This window comes from Squalius cephalus (genome assembly GCF_949319135.1).
Source record: "Squalius cephalus genome assembly, chromosome: 21".
Lineage (NCBI taxonomy): Eukaryota > Metazoa > Chordata > Actinopteri > Cypriniformes > Leuciscidae > Squalius > Squalius cephalus.
The window spans coordinates 9,552,905-9,571,512 of record NC_137142.1 but is presented as its reverse complement, the minus strand read 5'-3'; the positions used below and the strand labels follow the sequence as shown (position 1 = coordinate 9,571,512).

At 37.2% G+C, this 18,608-nt stretch overlaps 1 protein-coding gene across 2 annotated transcripts in view; it reads right to left on the bottom strand.

Moving 5' to 3' along the window:
• agpat5 (1-acylglycerol-3-phosphate O-acyltransferase 5 (lysophosphatidic acid acyltransferase, epsilon)) overlaps positions 1-18,608 on the bottom strand; it is a 90,512-nt gene that overhangs the window by 60,634 nt on the left and 11,270 nt on the right. For both annotated transcript variants that reach the window (XM_079854885.1, XM_079854884.1), the window contains 2 exons: positions 11,855-11,945; positions 9,990-10,151 (listed from right to left, as the gene is read on the bottom strand). In XM_079854885.1, coding sequence (XP_079711011.1) covers positions 9,990-10,151; positions 11,855-11,945 — 253 coding nt within the window. The remainder of the gene's footprint in view (positions 1-9,989; positions 10,152-11,854; positions 11,946-18,608) is intronic.

The window sequence follows — 18,608 nt, the reverse complement described above, 5'->3', positions numbered from 1 at the left end:
ACTGCGAAGTTGGATGCAGCCAGCTATCGCTGGTTATCTGCTCTTTCTACTTACTCATTCTCCTTGAAGTATCGGGCAGGGAAACTTAACCTTGATGCTGATGGCTTATCCAGGCGTCCTCATGAAGTGACTGCTGACCTTGTCTCAAGAAAGGAACAAGAAAGGATTGATAAGTTCCTTACCTTACATCTTGAAAACCCAGAAACAACAAGCCTTTCACGGGATGAGGTTGAAGCCATCTGGGATAAGCACATGATTTGTTCCATGCCTGGAGATGATGTGGAAGGTGGAAGTGGTCGAGCAGTGCTAGTCCAGTCTCTTGTTATGAGTTCTAGTGCTGTGCCGAGCAGCTATGAGGAAGAAGAACATGGAGTTTCACTCATACCTCATCTGTCAGTTCAGGAACTAATCGATATGCAAAGCACTGACTCAACTATCTTTCAAATTATTGCTCACCTAGAATCAGGAGAGAAACCACCTCCCACCGTGAGAGGAGAACTCCCAGAGCTTTCTCTTATGATGAGAGAGTGGAATCGCTTTGTGCTCCTGGATGGGGTATTGTACAGGAAGAGACAGGATGGAGAGGTTCTAACTTATCAGTTAGTGTTACCCAAAGAGTTCAGAGCAACTGTCCTAACAAGTCTCCTTGATGAGATGGGACACATGGGGATGGATCGTACCCTTGATTTAGTAAGGTCCCGATTTTATTGGCCAAAAATGGCATTGGACATTGAGCAAAAGATCAAAACTTGTCCTCGTTGTGTGGTTCACAGAGCTCATCCAGAGAAAGCAGCTCCGCTTGTAAACATACGAACAACCCGACCTTTAGAGTTGCTGTGTATGGATTTTCTTTCTTTGGAGCCGGATCGAAGCAACACTAAAGACATACTTGTAATAACAGATCACTTCATTAAGTATGCAGTGGCAATACCAACTGCCAATCAAAAGGCTCAAACCGTCGCCAAAGCCCTATGGGACAATTTCATTGTTCACTACGGATTCCCAGAAAGATTACACAGTGACCAAGGTCCTGATTTTGAATCCCACACTATAAAGGAGCTCTATGCCATCTCTGGGATCAAGATGGGAAGAACAACACCCTATCATCCACGTGGTAATCCTGTGGAGAGATTTAACAGGACACTTTTGAACATGTTGGGTAGCATGAACGACGAACAAAAAATTCACTGGCGTGACTTTGTTAAACCTCTCGTTCACGCGTACAATTGTACGAAGAATGATGTTACGGGGTTTACCCCTTACGAACTGATGTTTGGTAGACAGCCTCGACTCCCCATCAACCTAGCTTTTGGTCTCCCTACCACCGGCAAACAACAGTCACACTCCCAATATGTGTCAAACCTTAAAAAGCATCTTGAGGAGAGCTATCAAATTGCTACTCGAAATGCACTCAAGAACGCTGAAAGAAACAAGATGAGGTTCGACAGACATGTTGTTGATTCTACTTTGGAAGTTGGTGACCGAGTTTTAGTGAGACAGGTTCGCTTGCGAGGGAAACACAAACTCGCAGATAAATGGGAGCCATCTGTTTATATCGTGGTACGTCGGGCTGGTGAACTCCCAGTATACACAGTAAGACCTGAAGGCAAAGAAGGACCAGTACGTACCCTGCATCGGGATCTTTTGCTCCCATGCGGATTTCTCTCTGTGACAAGTGAAATGGTGTCTGATCCACCAAACCCTGTTTCAAAGCCTAGAACACGTCAACAGGTTAGTGGTGGAGATTCTAATGAGGATGGTGCAGAAGATACTGCAGAGTCAATGGAAGATGATGTTCCAAAGTACTGGTTAAGAATCCCTATTACTGGGGAGTCCCATGAAAGGGCATCGGGTACCTTGACACCTACCTTGAGTCTTCCTATGGGATGTGATCCTCAATAGTCCAGGCGTTTTAAGCCAAAATGGGGGTCAACTGTGAACAAATTGCAACAGAATCAAACTCAACTGATTTTGTATCCTCCATATGTCCTGAGTAAGGAAAAAAAAGCCCAGAAGAATCCCATTAGGGGAAAGTTCCGAAAAAGACCCAAATATATCCTATTCATACGCCTATTCATTCTTTTTCTCACATGAATAGGGTAAAATTTTTAACCTTTAGATATCACCATGAAAATTACTGACTTGATTACTTACATCAAGACAAACAAAAAATGTATTACTAGTTTTTTTATATTGTTTGTTAACATGGACACGGCAATGTAAAATAAAGAAAATAAACAGGGTGTGCTTTCTGCCTCCCCGTCGCGGTGAACTTTTTTCTTGAGCACGTCTATAAACTGAAACCAAACTCAGCGAATACTTGTCACACATTTATGAGCCATATACCTTTATAAACATTTAAATGTGTACTTTTAAATGATCGGATTCAAACTGAAAACAAATATTCTCTGTTTAAGTAATTTGTATAAAACCAACAAGATGTCCAGCTTCTCAAACGCTTCCTAATTATTTTTAATTTGACCACGCCCACGAGTGCAAAAGAGATTCACATGCAAATCTCCACATGGAACGCGATCGCGCTCATTACCTCAAAAACAAAACACCAAAAAACTTCACAAGTCTCTGCTTTTCGTCGAGTTTGAAAGACGCGCCGTGAGCTTACATTGGATTTACCTAAGAAGAAGAAGAACGCGATTTGAAGACAAGAAAGATGTAAGGTAAGAAATTCTTACATATTAGTTTGTTATTGTTGCATAAATTTCACATTGCAGTTTAACTGTTGCTAGATATATGATGAATATTATAATATTTAGACCTGTGTTTACTGTTACTGTGTTTGTGGATATCTGCTCAAACGTAGATATGTATATGGTAACCATAATGTTTTATATTTGAGCGCGATCGCGTTTGAATGTTTGATATTTTGGATCGCGATCGCGTTTGAAAAGCAAAACGCACCAAACGGCTTCATGTTTTTACTATTATCTCATTTCATATCATCATAACGAATGGAAACATTTGAAGTAACATGATAATCAATATATTTTTCTCTAGCTTAGTTGTTACTGAAATCTTTTGGAAGATTTATAGGCTGCTATAGGTTATTGTTATTATTATTTTATGCAGCACTGCGCATAGCCTATGCCTACAAGGCACACCAAACCTGGTGTTCATTATATTATACATTGTTGGAAACATTTGTGTGTGTGTATTCTGTGAATTTTAAAAAGCAATTTTAACCAGAAAAATCAAAAATGTATTCCAAATATCGTGCAGGCCTTTCTCTTGATATCAGTATGTTCACTTTTTTTTTCTTTCAGGGCCCAGATGCCACTGAGTCCTGCTGACTTCAACATTCACATGAGTCTCTGTACATGAACATGGTAAAGTGAAAATCAAACACCTTGGAAATGAAAGGTATGTACAATGTTTTTAGGAATGGCAGAAAGGTCTCTGTCTTTGGATCATTGTTTTCAATAAGTGCTTTTTTTGTCATTTATTGTGTATCTTTGGATTAATGTTGTGTTGTAAATAAATCCAAACAATCAAAAAGCCATTCTTTTTTAAATCTCCTCATTCTTTGTGAAAGGTTGCTCAGAATGATAGGGCCTGATAGCTCCTAATAGGTCCGTTAGGGGAGGGTCTTTGTCTTTCTCAGGTGTGAAAAGCTTACATATTAATGACCTCCCGCATAAAGCTTTCTCACACAAAACACGTCGTACAAATTTTAAATCAATATATTGTCTTCTCTGAATGAGCAGTCAGGGTGATTTTCACATAGTTTTGGAGCAAATATTCTAGGCTACGTCATACAATTTTCAAAAGTCTTGTGAAGAAATAATCAGTATGGGTTTCATGGCCTTATTTCAGTGAGAATTTTTTTTGTATTTTCACAAACCATGCATAAATGTCATTATCTCAAAACTACAAACTTTTACATACATGCTGCTGATATATTATTGTAGCAGAGTTTGTGCTGAATACAGTGTAATTAGACTTCAGCCATGAAAATGTCACAAGTAACAGAAATAACCACAAATGTCAGAGCATGTCAGAACACCTCCAGAGCCCAGAAAACAGCTCAGACCCCAGAGGGTTAATTTTATAATTCATTTATTTAAAAAGAAAAAAAAAAACATTTATTTCTTATTATGCCTTTAATTCTGAGTGAAAAAAAAACGGAAAATGTTTTTGTATGAGTTCTTAACCTATTTGAGTTTTCCATTTGGTTGCAGTATGTAAAAAAAAAAAAAGTGTTACTGGCCCTTTAAGCCTGCTCTTTCGAGAACGTGCTCTCCTGCAGAGGGAGAGTTGAATCCTCCATTTTGTGACGAGGTGGCAAAGGAGAGCTGCTACAGATAAATGTGCTTAAAACTCGAACTTTGAGACTAAACATTTATAAAATCATCATTTAACACGGATTTGGTGAGTGTTCAACGTTTTTGTATGTTTTTGTTAAGGTTTAGACAAACGTTAATCCGATAACGATCAGTAAACAAGTGTCTACGCAGTTGTGTGATAATCTTTTAAATTTATGTTTTCTAAATATGTATGTATGTTGTTTTCTAAGAATGTTGAATTTGTATTTATGGTTTTAATATGAGTTTTGTCCTAACCTATATTCTATGTGAGTGTTATATGTGTGATTTATTTAGTTTATTGCTGTAATGAGATAGTAATCTAGCAAATCACTGTCTTAATTGTTATTTCTCTTTGAAATATGCAAACTGAACATGGAAATATCTGTTATCGTTTGGCCTAAACTACAGGTCAGGTTTTTTTGTTCCTGTGGAAACGAGTTCTGGAAATTCAATTGATGGCGAGCCCCACGGATTTGGACACTAGATTGACTGAGTAGGCCTAAAAATCATACCGTGATCTCTACTGTTTTTCTTCTACTTGAGGAGGGATCTCAGCTCACATATTTTTCCCCCCTTTATCGACTGAAACAGAGCAATTTGTTTTCCTGGATCGTTTAAAGGGGACATATCATGCTAAATCCACTTTTTTAGCCCTTAAATGCATTTTGTTGTATATTTGGAGTGTTTAGCAGTACAGAAAAGTTGAAATTATTCTCTTCAGGTGCTTCGTTGATATCTTTATATTCTGTTTTGGCCTTATTTTTCAACCTGTTCTGATTTTTCTGTTATCTATGACGTTTTGTGAACTATTACGTCACAGTATTTGCAGCGGAACTGCCAAATAAGGACATTAACTTCCAGCCCAACACTTCGAGCAATCCGCCATTTTTATTTCTCGCTGCAATTTTGTAGTCCAAGCTAAAAGATGCAGAAGTTACGAGAGGGTAAGTTAAAATGTTCGGTTGTTGGATGTAGTAACCCACACGCTTCATTACACCGTCTAATGTAGATGAACTGCCGCGCTTGTGACAGGGCGCATGTTTAACTGAAAGAACGAGCAGAGAGAGAGACCCGGTCGCGCTCTCTCTCTCTCTCTCTCTCTCTCTCTCTCTCTCTCTCTCTTCGGAGCCAGGCGAAAATGTAAACAAGACACCGTCTTCAAACTAGACGCTGTCTTGCTCTCTCTCCCTCGCACATATTAATCAAAATAAATCGACACGGTGGTAAAAGGTCGGAAGACCAAAGTTTCATGTGTAAATACAGTAACACACCATTGCGATACATCCATATGAAGACGTTGTTCTGCAGGTTCGTCGTCTTCATTTTCATCTCGCTCCGGCTCCGACTCTGGCTCGAACATGTAAGGCTGGCTGGACAAGTCTTCCGTTGTTGACATTTTGTTAATAACGTGTGAATAAAAAGTTTCTGTGCCGCTAGATAATCGTATCTCTGCTATCAAACTACAAAAATGGCCGAACGGGGTGGAGTTGCACCGAGTGTCACCTCTGCAACCTGGAGAGGGGGCGGGGTATGAAGTGTCTCAATTGTATTTAAAGAGACCGCACCAAAACGAGTTGCTCTCAGACGCACATCAGAAAAGGGGTAGAAAAGGGGCCTGTGGAGCTATAATAATGAGGAATTCAGACCCAAGCATTGCAGTTCCGCTTTATATAGACTACAAATGTATGTTTTATATGTAAAAAGGAACGATTTAAAAGCATGATATGTCTCCTTTAAAGGATTTTTTTACATTTTTATTTTATTTTTTCTTCTCCCTACTGCGTCTTCACGTGATAGGAATTAACTTTCTTGAACTGTTGGTCTTCTTTCATATTTTTTCCCTGAGGAAAAAAACTTTTGATTTGAAAAGAATTGACTGGAGACAAAGAACTGGAAATTGTTGAACTAAATCTTTATTGATTTTAAGAAACCTAACTGATTCACATTTCGAATTTGTGCAATCCACATTTGGACGGATGTGAACCCAATTTGATTTGACTTATATATACATATAAGTGTGATTTATTTACAAGGTGCACCTATAACTTTTTTTTTTTTTTTGTTGCATAATCTAACATTTGTACTCTGTCATACCGGTATATTGTTATCCTGTTGTTATCTTTATGTCTGATTGTTCCTTTTGGGATGTTTACAGATTTTCCCTTATTTACCATTTAAAATAGTAAATATCCAGCTGGTGAAAAAAGCTCTAATCATTTTATCTGCACAAGTCTTTTAATCACAAGATACATTAATCATAGGCTCCATAGTCGAACCTAACTGGTCCAAATAAAAATCATAGTTGCACTTATTATTTGAAATTTTTCCAACAGTGTTCATAGCTATTATAAGAGCAAAGAGGTGCTACAGAAGCCAAAGATGATGTCCTAGTAGAAGGTGCTGTTATACAAGCCGTAAAGGAGAGAGGTGCACATACAGTGGCATTAAGACAACTTCAGCAAGTTTTGCCATGTAAACTGATTCAAAATGAAGCATCTAGAAAACAAATGCAATCAGTAACGGAAGCTAAAACAAAACTGCATAATGACAAGCAATGCCGTAAGGATGACCACAAGGAAATTGGACTATGCCCTTTTGAACATGTCACAGGCCGGCCCATGTCCAATGAAAACCTAACATCTGACAGCCCTGGCCAAACTGATGAAAGACTCAGCCTGGTAGGACACAATGCCAAGAATCAATTTTCACCATTAGAATCCAGGAGGGAAAGCATTCATGATCTCATGGTAACTGATGAAGCAGTTAAGGTGCAGAGAAAATATGAGTGGACCGACGTGAGCCATTGGGATTTGAAACATCTGCCTAGAGACGAGGGATAGACGGCAGTAGTGTTTATCAGAGTCCAGATATGGCGGGACTAGGGTTTTTAGGCTCTAGCTTGTCGCCTGAGGACGAAGACATAAATATACAGCCACTGATAAACACAGTAGTGCCCTGTCAATATTAAATAGGGACAGTTTTTCAGGCAGTTAGGAATTATGTGTTTAAAATCTTTTCCTTGGCAAGATACATTTCCCTTTTCTCTTTTGTGTGATTGCAGATGTTCTAGCGTTCCAGAGGATGAGCAAAAACATCCAACGTTTAGACTGCATTGGCCACCTAGATGAAAACTCATGAATATACACAGAACACAACACTATCTGCCATTTCCAAAAGATCACAACTCCAAAATAAAAGCTTCCAGAGGATTCAAGCATTCAAGAGGATGCAAAGTTTCACCATGAACTCTTATACTGTAATTTTAAGAAGGAACCTTTATACAGCATGTGTACATGATATCTATTTGTTTTATGTTCTTTATACATGATTTATTATAACTTTCATTGCAAGAAGGAACCTGCATACAGCATGTGTACATGATATCTATTTGTTTTATGTTCTTTATTTTTCTTTTTTTATGTGATCAAATATGATCAGATGAGGGATTGAAAGATTTTGTATTTTCAGTCATCTACATTGTGACTTAGATTTAATCAACTGAAAACAGTGTCAGTATAGATCGATCTCCTGTGGGAGGTCCTAACAGTTTCCCTGTGTTTGTAGCCCTTTTGTCTTCATGTATAAAGGTCAGTCACACAGACAGTACATTGGGTTAAGATTGTTGAAGGGCGACATGCTAACATCGCTGCTGAAGGACTGCTACACTACAAACCTTCAATAAATTCTTCTCCCCACAAGAACTCTGGTCAAGCTTACTTATTTTATGTATTGGAGAAATCTAATACATTGGCGAGCCACCCAAACGACTGCTCGGCCAAATACACCAAAATCTAACAGCAATATAGCCCTTCATGTCTACTACGATCTCAAAACGACTACGGGGAGTATATCCTTTTCCCATTTAGCACCTAAACTCTGGAATAGTCTTCCTAAAGATGTGACTAAAAACACATCTCTTTAACCTGGCAAACACAACACATTATCAATTTCTATTATTCAAATCATGACTGTTAGGCAGCATAAATTAGGTCAACCGGAACCGGGAACACTTCCCATAACACCTGATGCACTCGTTACATCATAAGAAGAATGGCACCTATGCTAATATTAGTTTCTATGTTTATCACAAGGTTTTCCCTAGTCAGCCGGAACCTGGCCATATCCAAATCAGATGAAGGACATGTGCCTGCACACGACGACAACGCAGCCCTGAAGAGTCAGCAAAGATCGTTTCAACTAGACTATCCCTTGCAAAGACCTCATCGACACAACAAAAGTTGTTTTTCTTCACGACTCAAGTTTTTTTTTTCAGAATGATTCCCATTCACACGGATTAACGGAAACGGCTAAAAACGCTGTATTATGCATGCCAGACAAGTTCTTGGCGATGTCACTTTGTTAAGAAAGACTACATGGCCTTGCACATTTTATTTTTTACAATGGAAATTAATCAATCAAAAACTTACTTAAGCTGGACAGTGACTACTTCTAAAGCTACTGTACAGCCAAAATAATCTGTTGCATTAATTTCCTCTTATCACTGTAAAGCTGCTTTGAAACAATCTGCATTGTATAAAGCGGAATATAACTGTGCGCCAACTTTCATGTTCAACAAGCAGATGAATGTCCTCCCCACTAAAACATGACCTTTTGTGCCTGAACAAGCACCTATGAACAACGCAATATATTACAAAATACAATTAAAGTAAAACATTAAACGAACTGATCTCTATTGCCGCTCTGTGTCTGAATGAAGTCAAATATCCCTCCTGGTCCGCATCGATTTAAACTGGGTGCTCACGTGTGCCAAACTCGCCACCAACTGGAAAGGGGTTGGACATTACACCCTCAGTGTAATGATTAGTTTAAAGTTTTTGATATTTTCTGCCTTTACCACATGTGTTGTTGCATGATTGTTTATTAACTAAATTAATTACAGTAATACTTGCATATGACGAAGTAATGAGCACTGTTTTAAGGTCCAAGTCTCTACCTCATTTCAAGTGAGAATACCATCTCAACAGCAGTTGAGCTCATTTATAGCACACCTTCAAGCTGACCTTTTAAAAATTCCCTACAGTCTCTGTGCTCTGTCCTGGACACCAATATTGTAACGATTCATTAAAAAAATTAAACAATCTCGACTGAGAGATTCAGTATGGAGAGATACAGGTTAATATCAAGGTTAATATTTTATTAGTATTATAACACTGTGAGTGTATATTAGCACTATTTGTTGTGTTTGCTTGTGGGATCTGACAGAGAGCTTGCACCCAGAAACGGTGATGCGTGACAGACTAAACAAGCTAATTGAGAATTGCCAAATGTTACTGGTTGGCATCAACTACTGAAACTATTGTATCGTGACAACCCTATTGCTTACCATTGTCTCAAAAGAAAAAGTTTTTTTTTTCATAAAGGATGTAGACACAATATCCTGACAACTATCTAAATGTTGCTACTGTTTATTCCTGTGAAAAACAGGATGTTTTCTACAGGATGTTTTCTGTTGCTTTAGTGTTTTTGAGAACCTATACCAATGAAGAACAACATGCTGCAACACTCACTGTTTACAGGAAGTGACAGGAAATTCACATATCTGTATTTTACCAGCACTCAATCAGTGGTACAACACTGTGTGTCCACCATATTTCCTGTGTTAGTTTCAGTTGCTTGCAAACTCAATGTATTACAATAACAACAAACCTGGCATTGTAGGAGCTGGAAGTCTCTGGCCGTCTGCTGTGAGAGTTCCCTCATATGCAACAGTTATGTCATAGACAGCATCCAGATGTTCCTTCATAGTCTCAATGGCAACGTGTGACGCTTTCATTCTTGGTGTTAAAATGTGCTTCAGCACAGAAAGTCCTGCAACAGGCAAGACAACATGACTATTACAAGTAAATTTAGTTTGAGAAACAGTGATCTAGTATATGGGGACAACATCTAGAAATGTGAGCTATTTATTAGCGATAGACGATATATAGTGTTAGGCTTACAATGCTTTTGGGAAAGGCTGCCCAAGTACAAAGTAAAAACAAATGTCACCGACTGTCTCTATGATATACTTACTGTAGGCTTAAAGGGATAAATGAAACATTTTTAGACTTGACTTTTTGTACTATTTTTGCAAGAAAGTTTTGGTTGCATGGGTTTTCAATGGATGGACAAAATGATGAGAGAATTTAAAATATATATTCATTTGTTTTCTGAAGATGAACGATAGTCTTGATTTGGAATAACATGAGGGTGAGTAAACAATGACATGTTCTTCATTTATGGGTAAACTATCCCTTTAAGATACTTTTGAGAAATGCAGCCATGGTAGCCTAGAAATCTAGACGCACCCTAGCGGCAGCAAAATTTATTTTGCTGCCAGTGTGGTCTAGCAACTCTCCGTTGACTTGAAAACAAAGAATGGCTGCTGCTGCTGGCGAACAGCGGTCTTTCGAATCGGCTTTGGCCGCGACTCTGGAGGACTTGGAGTTAAGCTTTTCTTTGAGAAAAGAGCAAAGAACGGCACTTAAGTCATTTTTAAAAAAGGAAGATGTGTTCAGAGTTTTGCCGACTGGATACGGCAAAAGTTTAATATACCAACTACAGGGTTCCCACACCTTGGTTAGTTAACTTCAAATTCAAGGACCTTTCAAGGACTTTCCAGGTCCAATACCCTCAAATTCAAGGACTTAATGAGGGGACACATATGTGGTGTCCAACAACAAACGCTGAGGTTCCATCATAGTAGTTTTGTGCGCGCGTGAACATCATGGCAACATACAACACAAAGTACCTCATGCAGGAAACACTTAACGTAATGCGTAAATGCGCGCAAGTAACGTAAAATCAAGCAAGCAAGTGTGCATAGGCCACGAAGTGTTGGCGAAATAACACATTAGCGGACCGGAGGGAATAATATGGAATTTTTTTCAAGAAAACATCATGCACAAAATAAATTCAAGCACTTTCAAGGACCTGTATCTATGCATGTTTATTTTCAAAAACTTTCCAGGGCCTTGAAATTATTTTTTCAGATTCACAAACTTTCAAGTATTTCAAGGACCCGTGGGAACCCTGCAACTAGCCTTCTTCGTTGCTCTGATTGGTTGTAGCGCTATCCTATTGCGTGCAGAGGGATTTTGAGAGACAACCGTTTATCCCGCCCCTCGGATTGAGCCGTGCCAATGGTGAGTTGCCAGACCTAACATCTTGATGTAGGTCTGGCTTGCCAGGCTACAGCCATGGCTGATTAATTGACCAGTTAACTGAAATTGCCATTCCACTGAGTTTCAGTTCAAAGTCTACAGATATGTCGAATAATTCTGTTTTCAAATATCAAATAGAAGTGAATTCTAAGTAAATTTTAACTGAAAAAAGGTGCTCACTCTTGCTAATTTTCATTTAATAAATTCACCCTAAAATGCATATTATAGATCTTATTGTGAACAATATATTTTGTATATACATTACAATACAGAGGTACGTACAAAATACCTGTTTCTACTTCTGTTTCATTGTGATTTATATAAAAGAGTTCATATCTGAAGGGCAGCTTAATAGAGGAAAAACAATACCTTCTTTAGAGGCAAAAGCCTGACTGTCACTGATTACTTTCTTGAGCTCAGGGTTGTAACGGGTTCCCTCTGGGAAAATTACAAGATACATCTGTGTAGAAAAAAAAAGTGGAACAGAGTCATAAAAAATGCAGCACTTACTACTCTTAGTGAACTATGAGTATCACAGTCGTGGGACAGGGCAATTCTAGGTAGACATTACTCAGTTGTGTCACAGAGAAAAAATGCAAAACTCGGGAATATCAAATATGGGAAAGGGACGCAGAATACCATTATCCCCTTGCACATGAAGAAAGAGGAAGGGCTTGGCTCCAACAAACAGTAATGACAGGAACATTTATGACACAGCTGGATAGCTCAAATAGTGTCATGGGAAAAAACTATTTTAGTCCCAAAAATTCCATACAGGCACAGAGATAAGTAGAGAGCACTTTTCATTGTCTGGAAAAAGGTTACGTTAATATTTTTTACAAAAATTATATAATACAAAAATAACAATAAATATATCAATTAATTTAACAATAATTTAACATTAATTTAACCCCTCTCTGCAACCATGTAGCTCCATTCTGGTAAAAAAACAAACAAAAACAAACATCTAAATCATCAATTTTTTGCTTATTTTCTTTTTATTAAAAATTTAGACAAACCAAACTATTTAATAAATTATAATCTAAATTAATTTAGAGTCTGAAATAAGTGCAAAATCAAGGATTAGATTGACAGCTTCATGTTATGTGTCAATATCACTAAACAAAAAAAAAGATAAAAGCTAATGTGATAAAATGGATACTTGTTATCAGGGACCAAGCACTGAAAATGTGCATAGCTTTATTGTTCTCTTAACTCAATTTGGTGTGCATCTCGTACATACAGTGTTGGTCAGAATTATTTGCCCCCTTGGTAAATATGATCAAAGATGGCTGTAAAAAATAAATCTGCATTGTTTATCGTTTTGATTTTTTTTTTTTTTTTAAATGCAAAAATCTAACCTTTTATTGAAATAAAAGAATTGAAAGTGGGGGTCAGATGAAACAAACAAACAAACAAACAAACAATCACTTTTTTGGCAGCAAACACTTAAGATGGGTTTGGTGCACACAGATATAAAAATGCACCCCATGTGTAAAATGAAATACTATGCTGTATCTTTAATTCTGTGGGCCTAATTTTCTGCCAGAGGTCCTGGACATCTTGTTCAGATAAATGGCATCATGGATTCGATCAAATACCAACAGATAAAAAACCAAAACCTGACAACCTGTGCTAGACATCTTATAACGGGCCATGTTTGGATCTTCCAACAGGACAGTGATCCAAAAACAAACATCAAAACAAAAATGGGTCACTGAGCACAAAACCAAGCATCTACAATGGCCATCCCAGTCCCCAGACCTGAACCCTATAGAAAATGAGTGGGCTGAACTGAAGAGAAGTGCCAACATGGATCTGGGAATCTGAAGGATCTGGAGAGATTCTGTATGGAGGAATGGTCTCTGATCTCTTGTCAGGTGTTCTCCAAATTCATCAGGCATTATAGGAGAAGACTCTAGAGTTATCTTGGAAAAAGGAGGTTGCAAAAAGTATTTAATAAAAAGGGACAAACAATTGTTCCCAACGTGTTTTGGAGAAAAACATTTATTTCATAATGTGATTTTCCCCCCACTTTCAATTATTTTACTTCAATAAAAGGTTAGATATTTGCTATTTTTTTTAAATAAAATATCAAAAGGATTAACAACGCAGATTCATTTTTTACAGCGATCTTTGATCATATTTACCAAGGGAGCAAATTATTCTGACCAGCACTGTACATACAAGAAGTTAGTCATTTTGAATTTTGTCAAGGTTATTGCTGTGAACTTTTCATGTGATCATCTCCAAACTTGTTAAACAATGCCAAGACATTGAGGATGCTAAATTGCAAATAGATCTTTGATATCTCAAATGGTGTCACCGTGGTGGGGCAATCAATTTATGGCGAAAAAAGGTAAAAAGGAAGTGCATTATTATACATTCTTCATGCATTGAGTGATTTAGAACAAACTTGAGCAGCATGTTTTGTGAAGGTTGACCCATGGATGCGACTATTGTGAGTCGCTGTCATAGTGACGCCAACTGGCAGCAGGAAGTGGGTCACTTTTAAAATGCTTTGAAATTGCCCTCTTAATTTTACCCGAATCATGTCAATCTTGGTCAGAATATTGTCAAGACGTGGCTGATATAAATCTGTTAAAGTACCCCCATTATACTTGATTGAAATATTACCTATCATGCAGTGTGTAATATAGCTGTCTGTGAATGTAAAAGGTCTGCAAAATCGTCATAAACGAACTCCACACAGCCGTTTAATTAACCAGGGGGTTAATAAAGGCCTTCTGAAGCGAAGCGATGAGTTTGTGTAAGAAAAATATTCATATTTTGCATGTTACAAAGTAAAATTCTAGCTTCCGGCCAAACGGCCATACGCAGTCTACTTGCGCCCAAAGCGTAAATATCAGCAGTACGTCACATTACTCGCATAAGTTGCGCTTTAGACTTACATGCAAGTTATTAGAAGACTTAGAAGCTAGTAATTTTACTTTATAAAGTTTTAAATATGGATTTTTTTTCTTACACAAACGCTTCGCTTCAGAAGGCCTTTTATTAACCCCCCGGAGCCGTGTGGAGTTTATGATGGATAGATGCACTTTTATGGACTTCAAAACAGAAACAGCAATTCACTGCCATTATAAAACTTGGAAGAGCCAGGACATTTTTTAAAATAACTCCAATTGTATTCGTATGAAAGAAGAATGTCATATACACCTAGGGTGTATACACCGAGGAATGTCATACACACCATGACTTGAGGGTGAGTAAATCATGGACTAATTTTCACTTTTTGGGTGAACTATCCCTTTAATGTCATTGCATTGGACTAAAACATGCTGACTTTACTTGCCCTGGGTCTAAAAACTGATAATATTTGTAATTTGTGATTATTTCCCCCCACCTTGTTACACTTGTGGTGTTCAAGTCAATAATGACCAGCCTACAAAAAATTTGCTTCCAAAGGCTCTGTTACTTTTTTCTTTGTGTGCACGAGTGTGCGAGGGTCCGCGAGACATAAAAATAGCCATAGGAGGATGTCCGCGGAGGCACTTTGCAAAACTTTTTCCATTTTTTGTGAACGCGCGTACAAAAGCACCAACTGCACATGCGCTGAAGAGAGGCTGTGTGAATTTGAAGAGAGGCTGTGTGAAGAAGTCCGCCGCTACCCAAACCTCTACAATCTGTCGTTAAGGCAATGATAAAGACATAATTCATGGAGGGAAAATAATTGTGTGGAAGTGAGGGCCTTAAATCTCTCAGTTGTAACGAGTGGTTATTTCAGGTACTGTTGCCTCTCTATCAGCTCAAATCAGTCTGCCCATTCTCCTCTGACAACAACCAGGCATTTTCAACCATGGAAATACTGCTCACAGGATATTTTCTCATTTTCGGACCATTCTCTGTAAACCCTAGAGATGGTTGTGCAAGAAAATTCCAGTAGATCAGTAGTTTCTAAAATACTCAGACCAGCCCGTCTGGCACCAACAACCATGCCACGTTCAAAGTAACTTAACCTTTTGACACGCACCCCCCTTTTGAGCCCAAATGACATGCTTGGACTCAAATGTTTAGCTTTCCTAAACCCTTTGGAGAATAAGCATAGTTGTGGTATCATTTGAAAGACGACAAATAGAGCTTTATTTACAAGTTTTATAAGAATTAATACAAGTAAAAAAAAAAAAAAAAAAAAAAAAAAAAAAAAAAAAGGATAGACATGCTGAAGTATTTTGGAATGGAAAAGTTTTTTAGCATACCATCTTTTTAGCATTAAAAAAATAAAATAATAAAGGCACCTGTGACAGCTAGAAATACACTGGGCCCAAAACCACAAGTCTTAAGAAGTTATGTTTCAAGTTTGAGGATGATAAAAAAAAAAAAAAAAAAAAAAAATAATAAAGAGGTTCTTGCAAGGTTTTTCTCTGACTAGTGCCTTTTTTTTTTAAATGGCCACTTGGAGCTGCAAAATGCCCCTTGGTAACAAAATTATTTAAGGGCTAGAGAAAGCATTTACAGTTAATTTTACATGTGCCACATATATTAAACCATTCTTTAAAAAAATAAAAATAATTACAAACGATTTCATGATGTTAAAAATTTGTTTAACAAAAAAAAAAAAAAAAACCTTTAAAACAGTTGTAAAAAACTTTACAACTGTGCACACAATTTAAGTGCTTTCATTACTAATTTCACACAAAACCTAGCTTTATACAAAAAGAAAAAAAAAATTCTTCTCCTCGTCCTCATGAGGGAAATAGGACATTTTTGGGTGACGAGGATTTTTTTTTCAAGGGATGCGGAAGAATAACAGTGATGTGACAGTGAAAGGTGCACCTGTTAGACAAGATCTGACTGCTGAATGGTCCACTCCAGACAGCTGTACAAAATAATAACACTGCCTCTATTGTGCACATGTGAAAGGTAAACAGCACACACGTTTTGAAATCGTCTCATCATTGGCTAAAAGTTTTGTCCGTCGATATTTACTACAATGACAATGGAGAATATGCCTCTCAAGGCGTCCTACGCAAGTAAAACTGCTGCCCTATTTTAAAAACATAGACTTTGGAGGAAGGTTAATTTGTTTGTGAGAGTCTAATGTATACGATCGTATACAGTTTTACAACAAACCGTGCTCACATTGCATAATTTCTTGAAGAACGACGATGGAGAGCAGATTGTAAACAATGGACAATATATCAATATTTCACAGACAATAAGTGCTTTTGGATGTTTTTCAATGGATGCTTGTCATGAACCTTTTACTCAAGTGCGACGGATTGGATTCATCTCGCGATTGCCATTTCAAAAAGGTATGATGTCCCGTTTTGATTTTGCATGTTGTCATTTGCCCTCCCGACACAAATTACAATATTATTACGATATTACTGTTCCTGGAGCATATATCTTAAAACAAACACCGTCGATTGACACTAAACCATTAGAACTTTAAAATTATGTATAATTTGTTATTCTCATTATTTTTAGACAGTAATTCTGTATAGTAAATGTATTCCATGTAGGGCTGGGCAATATGTTAAAAATATTCTAGCAATAATTGCCTTAAAAAATATCGCGATATCAGATTATATCGTCTACCCGAGACCCGCCCCCACCACGCCCCGCCCCGCCCCTTCCCTCGCAGGAGACAACACTGCCGACATTCACCGTAAACACACATCATGTTGAGTTTGGCTGCACTTTAAATAAATTATAGCCAGCGATTCAGTAAGGTTAATTTAATGATTGAAACGTTAAAGGTTTTAGTTTAGTTAGTTTAAGCTTAAACTAACATAAAACATCTGTTTTTTTGTTATAGTGTTGCTAAGAATTTCCACACTGTTCATACCCAATTTGTGTTAGAAATGAATTTCATTTTGTGAGGAGAACAGGAGAACTGAACAGAACAAAACTCAATTTCGTGATTGCAAGAATGATAAATGCATGATGTCATGTTGAATGTGTCTTGCCTATTTTTTTTTCATAAGGTCCGATGTTTCTCTTTCTTTTTGTCGTTATCGCCTGAGTAGACATTTCATGATAATAATTTTAAATTCCTTAATTATAACGTGCAGTGCTGTTTTTAAACTTTTATTTAAGCTATGTTGCATTTGTTATTTGTCTAAAATCAGGGATTAAATGAATGAAATGAAATGAATGAAATGGTTCATTCTGCATGAGCAAAAACGGTAAGGTTATATTTCTTTCTAGTTTGAGTTACAAGGTCTTCTTATAGGGCGCTTATAACGAAATCAAAATTACAGGTTTATTTATTTAGAAATAGAAGTGATTAAAAATTATATTGGAGTAAGCAAATTATTATTTTTTTTTTAACATAGCTTAACAGAGCTGCCTGGAAACTCTGACCGGGTGCATGTGATATTCAAAGCACCGCAATTACTTCACCCGTTTGCAAAATAACGAAACTGTATTTGTAAAATAATTTTAATTACAAAACCGGAATAAAATAGGCATACTTGATATTTTATTACTTTTTAAAATGGGAAATATCATCGCTATTCCGAATTTATAGGATATACTTTAATTTTTTCGTCTGCAGAGCAAAATAAATTACATAAAAATTAATAGCAATGTTAACATCAAATAAAGATGTGTAATCAAGAAAAAATATTTGAAAAAATTAGGAAAGTAAGGATAAATTATGTTTGACAGGGAACGCATCTCCAAAGCAGTCACATACATGCGTTGTAGTTACAGCGCCGAACAACAAGCAAATTAAAGATTAGGCTAATTAAAGCTACAAAAGCTATTCTGTCAAGTTCAGAGAGTGATTTTATTTTTCTTTTGTTCTTTGATTAACATTAGCCTAATGTTGATGACAGGGGGTATATCTATTATACACTGTCAGTGCACGGATCCTACAGACCGTCTGTTTTTCTTAAAAAAAAAAAAATTCACTTAAAGGGATAGTTCACCCAAAAATGAAAATTACCCCATGATTTACTCACCCTGAAGCCATCCTAGTATGTGACATTCTTCTTTCAGACGAATACAATCGGAGTTATATTAAAAAAATGTCCTGGCTCTTCCAAGCTTTGTAATGAGAGTGAATGGGAATATTTTTTTGGAAGTCCATCAAAGCACATACATCCATGATAAAAGTCCTCCACACAGCTCTGGCGGGTTAATAAAGGCCTTCTGA